This window comes from Gossypium hirsutum, chromosome D08, assembly GCF_007990345.1.
Source record: "Gossypium hirsutum isolate 1008001.06 chromosome D08, Gossypium_hirsutum_v2.1, whole genome shotgun sequence".
Lineage (NCBI taxonomy): Eukaryota > Viridiplantae > Streptophyta > Magnoliopsida > Malvales > Malvaceae > Gossypium > Gossypium hirsutum.
The window spans coordinates 33,391,537-33,400,424 of record NC_053444.1 but is presented as its reverse complement, the minus strand read 5'-3'; the positions used below and the strand labels follow the sequence as shown (position 1 = coordinate 33,400,424).

At 32.9% G+C, this 8,888-nt stretch overlaps 1 protein-coding gene across 2 annotated transcripts; it reads right to left on the bottom strand.

The window, feature by feature from the left end:
* Positions 1-1,535: 1,535 nt before the first annotated feature.
* Positions 1,536-5,429, bottom strand: LOC107913005 (uncharacterized). 2 transcript variants are annotated; one of them, XM_016841436.2, is made up of 6 exons: positions 4,862-5,371; positions 4,559-4,764; positions 3,167-3,265; positions 2,191-2,264; positions 1,877-1,961; positions 1,536-1,700 (listed from the first exon to the last, which is right to left on the bottom strand). In XM_016841436.2, the coding sequence occupies exons 1-6, from the start codon at positions 5,190-5,192 to the stop codon at positions 1,674-1,676; spliced, it is 822 nt and encodes a 273-aa protein (XP_016696925.2). In that variant the 5' UTR covers positions 5,193-5,371; the 3' UTR covers positions 1,536-1,673. The 2 variants fall into 2 exon arrangements, with proteins under 2 accessions (XP_016696925.2, XP_016696921.2); XM_016841432.2 differs by having other exon boundaries at positions 1,536-1,961; positions 4,862-5,429.
* Between the last annotated feature and the right edge of the window lie 3,459 nt (positions 5,430-8,888).

The following is an 8,888-nucleotide window of genomic DNA, read 5'->3' as shown; positions in this document are numbered from 1 at the left end:
AAAAGTTAACTGGACACCAACTAAATATTGATGACAATACAAAGATAAACAATTGTAGTACATTTAATATTTCTAATTTGATGTATTTACATGTTTAAATTTTATTTTCCTCACAAATTAATCTATTTTTTCATTTTAATATAGTACATCTGTTATTATAATTAATATTTAGTTTAAAACCATATGTTTCGTTGTTTATTATATGTTATTTTTAAACACACCTTTGTGTTCTAAATGCAAGTCATCAACTTAGTCAAGGAAATTACTTAAATGCTCTTCAATAAGAAATTGAAGATTTGAATACTAGATTTTATCACTCACAATGTGGGTGAACATAAATATTTTAGATGGAAAAAATATATTTATAAAAATGTATTAAAAATTGATTATTAGTGGATTGGTAAGTGTTTTTTATATGAATTTATTGGTCTTGTGTTTGATTTCCAAGTAATGTTTTTCAGTTGTTTTATTTGAAAATTATATAAAAGTATGAAAAAGGTGAAAATACTCTTATAATAATATTAACAACACTTTAAAGTAAGGGTATTTTAATAATTTCATAACTGAGTTGGTGTCGAATCACTTTATATATAGTATAGATAATGGTGTTTTTTTTCTTTTACTATTTTTATTTAATTGGGGGTAGAGGATGTGGATGCTTCAAATTGAACCCAAGCTATCATGTCTCACAAATTAATACTTTTCCCACTAGACCAAATGATTGTTGGCAAGATATTATAATTTGTAAACTTTCATCTTTACGATTTCAATCAAAACTTTATTTTTTTTCATAAATCTTTAAGAAATATATCGTGAGAATGCCATAATTTAGTGTTGATAGTAAGTCCCTTTTAGCCTATCAAGAAATTACCATATGACTTTTATTTATTTAATGTAATGTCATTTTTAGCAACTCATGACTTATTTTTAGCTGAGAGAAATTTTTGCTTATTTTGAAGGTCTTATATCTTACCATAGTTTTCACTCATCTTTCTATTGGTAACATGGAAATACGAAGAGAATTACATGGATTGAATATCAGTTTGTTTCAAAAGTTAGAAACGGTTTTCTTTCCACTAATACTTCATGTGTTCTTGACTGGGTTGGGGCCAAGAATTGTTTCATCTGATGCAGGATTATAACATCTAACCCATCACCATAGAGTAATATACATGCATGATTAATGAAGCTTATGAACTTATCAATAGCGTTTCAGTGGAAGTTGGTTCACTGATCTCTTATTCATGGTAACGTTGCGTTGGGAGAAATTGCTGCAGGCAATTATTAGATCGGAGCCACATAATACAGGGGACCATGTACTACTGTTGACAAATACACATACATGTGGTTATACTGGCAAAACTCAGTCGATGTAATGTGTAAAAAATCCCAGAACATAGTTGGAACAAGACGATATTCATGTATGCCATGCGCATGGCAATTTCATTCATAAGACATGTATGATGTATGCTAGTGTAGACCAACTAACCCTTAACATGAAAACAATTGCTTGGTAAATGCATGATACTTTCTGCTTTGTCTCATTTTTCTTTTTATATAAGTATAGAATGAATCATAAGATCTGAATTTCTGCAATATTCTCCCCTAACTTAAATAGCAGCCACTAACTACCAGAAGAGTGCTGGTTCCATAAGGCAACATCTTGCATCCTTCTAAATCAACAATGATGTTCCATGAAACTACAAGCAATATAAAGAACAGTAGAAATTAACGTTCAGTACAAGTCTAGGGATTCTAGAACCCGACGGGCTTGGATGTGAAGAGCTGTCAGTCTCTGCTCTGGATCAAGAGTTGAACCGAACTGACTAGCGGCCCATATCAACGAAGCAGATTTTTCACCTAAAAGTCGCCTTACCTCTTCATGAATGGTTGCTATGGGAGACCTTTCCCTCCCATTTATATGCCCAATGAGTAGAAGCAAGAACTCTCCACATTTCATTCTGATCAGCAAAACAATCTTTCCTTTTCAGTAAAACTAAATTAATGAGACATGGTATTGCATTAAACGGACAAAAAAGAAAATCCAGAGATCATGTAATCTACATGAATAACCTAATTCATTTCCACTGGTTTATCGCATGGGATACAATAAAAGAAAAACAAACAAGAGCATCAGAAAAAGAGAACGAAGGCCTTGAAATAAATATCCTAACTACTATTTTCAAGTACCTAAGATTTTCATCCACTTGCTTGTCTCGTATGAGCTCTGCAACTTCCTCAATGCCATTACATGCTTCAAAATCCTGGGATGCAATAGCACAAACATTATGCAAATACAACGAACAAAAGAACAAATGAAAGACATCATTAACCAGAAACCAAGCAAAAACAGTCAGGGGATGCCTCATTTCGGCTACAAAGTTTAGAATAAAACCTCAGCTCAACTTCACGAAAGATGCATTCTTATGGTACTTACCTGAGTGTATCCAATCCTTGCTAAAATATTTCTGTTTTATGACAAACTTGGTTTCCACGAAACTAAGTTTCTAGGAAGACCTATACAATGGAAATTGCAGGAGACTGGTGTAAATCTAAGTAACTAATTATAACAGCTGTTGTGCATCATTCTTGCTCAAAGGAACAACCTTTCAAGAGGATTTTGACTAGCAGATAGGAGACCAATTTGCTTCCTATAAGCCTATAGTGTTAATCTTGTTGAATGCCTGGAAGTCACCAAGTCTTTCACTTGTTAAAAACTGAGAAGGCCTGGAGAGAACTTGAGATTATTTCTTCTTCATAAAAGAAACAAAACGAAGTGGATACCAAGTAAAGTTGGGCTATTTTTTTCTTCTCCTAGACAAAAGGAGAAGGCTGCAGAAGAACGCCTTCACTATTATTTACTAATACTGGTCGAGCTAACACTTGAAAACTTAACTTCTTTAAGGATTAAGACGGAAAAGAGGATTTACAAATGGCACAAACAAATTTAAAGAGTAATTGTCCAAGCTGAAACAGATATCAAGGTTATGCAACCATGATGATGCAGGAATATAGGTCCATAAGACAGTAGCATTAGAATACTGAGAGCTGTTAATCAAAGTTGGCAGCCAAAAAGAAAATTGAAATAAACCAACAGACTATAGTTTAAACAAAAGCATTAGTAAGTTTAGATATAACATTCCACAGCCAAAAAAGGATAAAATACCATTTGATTGGCTGACGAATCCAACAGTATCGAGATTAAAGCATCCAGACATGCACCTTGTTCAAGAACTCCTCGAGTTGACAAAACATTCATCAAAACCTGTATCATATCAAGCAGTCAAGGATTAAACTACACATTATACTATATAACTAAAGACCGAATACTTTGCACCATTCTTGAAACATTTTTGTCCACTCATATGAGCACTGAAGTGATATTACCAAATTCTGAGTACAATAAAAAGATATATCATGGTACTTAATAATTAATAATTCACACGACTAAATGGTTGGTTCATTTAGGCGTATGCTTCCCCCTACTCAAAGAGTTGAGGTCAACTTCTCCCTCTTCCACATAAAAAAAATTCAATAACAATAATCCACTACATTTATCTTACATTTGAAGAGTTTTATTAAGCATAGAAGATTCTAATTATATGTTTTTCTTTCCTTGAGTCAATAGTAACAACCTTTAAGTTTATTTTGTTTCAAAAGGCTTGTATTGTTTATTGAGGGACACAAACTTAAATTCAGTAGATTAGTCTATGCTCAAGTAAAAGCTAAAATTAAAACTTAGCATATATTTCTATTTGCAAAAAGATTGAATGCATGTATTAACTGTAAATTTTAACCACCACAAAATTCCAAATATATACATATATATTTATATAAACCTAATCAGCCAAAATATTCACTGCCTATTATAGACTATAACAAATTTATTCAAGACAACTATAATGAATGGAACTAGTAATTTAATAAATGTTTAGAAAAAATTTGTATCCATAAGCATATTATTGTAGGCAATGGATGAGGAAATGCTGCTGGTTGAAACCTGATCCAAAAAATAAAGTGGTTAAATGTCGGCAAATTGCAGCTGTGAAACAACACACTTAAGGGGCGTTTGGTTCATAAAATCCTACATTCCTGATGATAGTAAAAAATGCCGGAATTACATTCCCTTAGTTTGGACTCCAAAGACTATTGAGCAGGTAATCTTACATTCTGAACAGAGCTAAAATTCAGTAATATAGGGGTAATCTCAATACATTCGTGGAGCATATATAAGTTTAATTTGCATGCTAACGATGGAAAAAATTGTTTCAACTTCTTTCCTTATACATGTTAAAAAAAAAGAAGCAAATGCCATAACAAGGACAGGTTAATGTAATATATCCGATTAGTGCTAAGTAATCTTACATTTGGATAATTCCCTTACTAAAGGTAAGCTTCCATTCCTTGAACCAAACGCCCCTTATGGTTTTGGTTTAAGATAATTTGACATGCTCAAAACTACATTCTACAATGGTATGTAATGTTCACTTTTCAATCCTAGTTCACATTTCCCATCAACGAGAGATTTGTCAGTCATTCACGAAAGCAATCTAATTACCGGGATGGCTTTATGTTGATGGGCCAAACGAGTACTTTCAGGGTGAAGTAGACAGCAACCTTCCAAGACTCTAAGCGCAAGAGCAACTTCTGAATCCGTGGAAGGACTTTTAACCTTCATTGGCTCCACGCTGAATATGTGATCCAAGCTTCCCACCTTTTCATCCTCTGTTTCTTTAAATGAATGCTCAAACAACAGCGGAACCACTGCCATCAAGAGACTCATAATTCACACATAAAAAAATAAGAAAATAAAAACCGATAGATTCTTTAGAGAAAAATAAAAGATTTAAAGATCATGAACCTTGGAGGTCAGGGATGGACTGGGTTTGGGAAAAGAGAGTGATGGAGGAGTCAGACTGCGCTATGGATCGGAGGGATTTGAGGAGGAAACGAAGGCCACGGACTCGGAGGAAAGAGAACTCGGCGCGGACGTCGCACAAGCCAGTGCGGAGAGCGAGGGTGACTTCTCTGTAGATTCGTTGCTTGTTGAGAGAGTTAACAAGTTCTTCAACCGCACTCGTTGCAGCAGCCGCGGCAGCCTCTGATTCTGGGTCTCTTGGCGATGACGATGATGGAGATGGATGTTCGTTTGACTCTGTTCTCTTGCTCCATAATGGTTCTTTCAAATTCATCTGCGTTTTTCTTTTTTTCAAAAAAAAATGTTTTCTATTGAATTTGAAAATCTCTAAAACTTTCCTTCTGGTCCTCTTTGGTTTAGAGGAAAATTCGAGGAGGAAATTTTGAGGAGGAAAATAAATAATCTTTGTGTTCCCTTAAGAGTTAAGACGGAAAAATATATCTTGCACGTTCTCAGCCACAAAGGAAATAAAAATGATCAAATAAAAAAAGAAAAAAAGGGAAATAAAACTATGTCGTTTAAGCTGATCGAAAACCCAATACATAAAGTGGGTGAAAGTAGGTTAGAGAGTCTAGGGGTGAGCATTCGATCGAATCGAATCGAATCGAATCGAATTGAAAATTTTTGAGTTAATCAAGTTTTCGAATCTTATTTTTTCATCTTAATTTTATTTGAAGTTTTTTTGAATCGAGTCGAGTGAGATGGAATTCGAATCGAATATATTTGTTCGAGTTAAATTTTAAAAAATAATTTTGGGTCTTTGTAACCACGTCACCCATCGTAATAAAATTTGTTCACCTTAATTAAAATTTTTATTAACTTTCATCACCTCATAATTTATTTATTAATTTTTTATATACTGGTTAGCTTCTTTGTTTGCTTAGTTGTTTCAATTATCTTCAGATTCTTGTTACTATGTATTTTGGAATTAAAAAATATATTAAATGTAAAAATATGATTTTTTTAATAAAAGTTATTTTAAAAATAAAATGTGAGATTGATACCAATATAAAATTTTAACACAAATATTTTATGACATAATTAATAATTCAATTTTAATATAAATATTCAATATGACTAAACAATTCAATAATATAAATAATATAAAATGTGAAATTTAATTCAATAATATAAATAGTAGATATAAATAAAATTATTATTATTTATGTTTAGTGATTTTTTTTGGATAATTTTGATTTTTTATTTGAGAGTAAAGGGTGAGAAGTAAAAGTTTAGGGGGAAAATAAAAAGTTTTGGTGAATAAAAGTTTGGGGGAAAGTAAATAGGGGGAGTAAAATTTTGGAGGGAAAATATAAAAAAAATTGAAGGGGGAGGGTTTGGGTAGATGAGAGGTGGGATGGGAAGAGAATAAAAGTTTTAGGGGAAAAGTGGGAGGGAGTAAAAGTTTTGGGGGAAAATAAAAGGTTTTGAGGGTTTTGGGGAGTAAAATTTTGAGAAAAAGTAAATGGGAGAGTAAAATTTTGGTGGGAAATGGATTTTGGGTAGATTGGGGGGTTGGGAGGAGAGGGGAGGGGAGTAAAAGTTTTGGGGGGAAAGTGGGAAGAAGTAAAAGTTTTGAGGGAAAAGTAAAAAGGTTTAGGAGTTTGAGGTAAAAATGTAAAATATTATAGTTTGATATTCGAATTATTTGAATTATTCAAGTTATTCGAATTCGAAAACTCAACTCGATTCGAACTCAAAATTTGAAAAAAAAATTCGAGTTGATTCGAATAACTCGATTCGTTTAACTCGAAATTTGAATTTTTTTCGATTTTTTCGAGTCGAATCGAGTTTTGCTCACCCCTAAGAGAGTGATTCAAATTACTGCTATCAAATATTACCAAAAAAATAAATATAGTTATGTAAGTATCGTGCTACTTCAGCCAAAATCTAAATCTGAAAAATGGATTTGAATATTGTTAATGCAAAAATTAGATAAGACGAAGGTTGTGATGTTATCAGTCGGTTCAATCTATTTCAGTTGAGGCCCCAAATTAATTGTTTAAGGTGAGGCGACAAACTGATTGTTCTAGTGGTGAATCATGGAGTAAGCTCTCTCATGGAGAGTTTAGAGAAAGATGAAGAATAGATAAGCTTGGAAAAGAAGATCTTTTGTTGTTTCATTGTCTCCTTTTTATCTTAAGGCCTTGGTAATGATAGCCTACTATATTTAGGTTGTCATAAGGTTACGAGGGATAAAGACTTGTAGGTCCCCTAATATATTTTATATATAATATTTTATATGCATAACAATTGCCTTCCTGTTGAGGTAGAGGTTATAAAGTAACATTTTTCCAAGACAAAAGTATGAGCAAAGCCTCAGTGTTGTATGTTAGACACTTTTTTATTAACGGTTTCAATTTCTCATACTAATAAAGGGGTTACCAATTTTGTACCGATGACCAGTTATATGACTGCTTACATATGAGTGAGGCATTGGTCGAGATACATTGCTTGCTCAAATTAAAATTAAAATATAAATATGGGCATATTTTTATTAAATAGGTGAAGGGTTGGCGAAGAGTGTCAATTATCAAATTACACATATTCGATACTATTGAAAGTGTATGAATATACTAATCGAGCAATATCCATTTTGGGGTGTCTACTTTGTAACTTTACAAAATTAAGTTAAGTGCCTTAAGAGAGTCTAGAAGTAGTTCTATTAAACATAGCGAGCAATTTCCTCTTGGGGTGTCTTCTTTATAACTTTGTTGAATTTATTTAAGTGCCTGAAGAGACTAGAAGTAGTTCTTCTTTTAAACTTAGCAAGCAGTCTCCTCTTGAGGTGTTTGCTTTGTAACTTTGCAAAATAAAGCTAAGTGCCTTATGAGGCTATGAGTGGTTCTTCTATTAAACTTAGTGAGAAGTCTCCTCTCGGGGTGTCTGCTTTATAACTTTGCAAAATAACATGTTATAATTTGATACGTCAAATTAGGCTCTCCTCAACACTCAATGAGCTTATTCTCAAGCAATTTACGAGTCATTTACATACTTTTGTTGACTTTTAATCTTTATCATTAATAATAATCTTTTTTAGTTTTACCCCTTTTGAGACCAAAATTGGAAAAATTGTGACACGAGAAACCTAATGATGTGTTTGAGTTAGTGTAGGAAGACGACAATGGCCCAACCTTGAGGAAACAACATTCAACGTGGGTGTTGTGATATTGATGCTATGGATTTCATGAAGTCGAGTCCCTTTGCCTTGAGGGTACAAGACTTCTTAACTTTAGTTGTGTTTACTTTCCAAAGCATAAAAATCTTAACTTTGGTTATGTTTCCACCTCCATTATTGTTTCCATCATCTTCTTCAAAGCATCCATTAAGAAATTCCTAAGCTTTCTCTAACCTTGCTTTTGCCTTTATTTTAATGAATTATTTGTGCATGTGTTTGACTATTATTTGCATGATGATAATGAATGGTAACTAAATCTATGGTGGTTGGTTGACGAAAATGTTGCTTGACTAGTTTTGGGTACAGAGACTAAATTGTAAAAATTAGACTAAATTGAATAAAGTTCAAAACTTAGAATTGACGACTCTAGGTTTAGGTAGGTGATGTTGGATCTGGTGCCTTAAGTGTAGTATATTCATTTGTAAACTTGTAATTTTTTCGAATAGGTTGGTTAATAAAATAAATTATGTAAGGGTTTCATCACAATGAGTCATTAAAGTGCCACCCCAAACATAATTTTCTTCATCGTCTTCACCATTCTTCGCCACCACCACTTCAAAACCCATGTTTCTTTAGTTTTTCTTTAGTTATTAGTCTTTAGTCTTCCGTTCTTATCTATTTGCTTGCCATTCTCAGATCGAAAAAACCCCTTATTGAGTGCTTCAACCCTTTTCGACAAAGATACCAACGACGGTCGATGTGGAATCACAGTAACGCTGACGCGACAACAGCAACAAATACCCAGTAATATAATGATCTTCTCTAAATTTAAATGTATATTTCCATTGATTT

Bases quoted from the DNA above. Each gene is read 5' to 3' on its own strand.
- LOC107913005 (XM_016841432.2), bottom strand. From the start codon at position 5,192: ATGAATTTGAAAGAACCATTATGGAGCAAGAGAACAGAGTCAAACGAA. The intron at 3,266-4,558 runs GTAATTAGATTG...GATATGATACAG, and splicing joins ATCAACATAAAGCCATCCCG to GTTTTGATGAATGTTTTGTC. The intron at 2,265-3,166 runs GTATTTTATCCT...ATTGCATCCCAG, and splicing joins ATTCGTCAGCCAATCAAATG to GATTTTGAAGCATGTAATGG.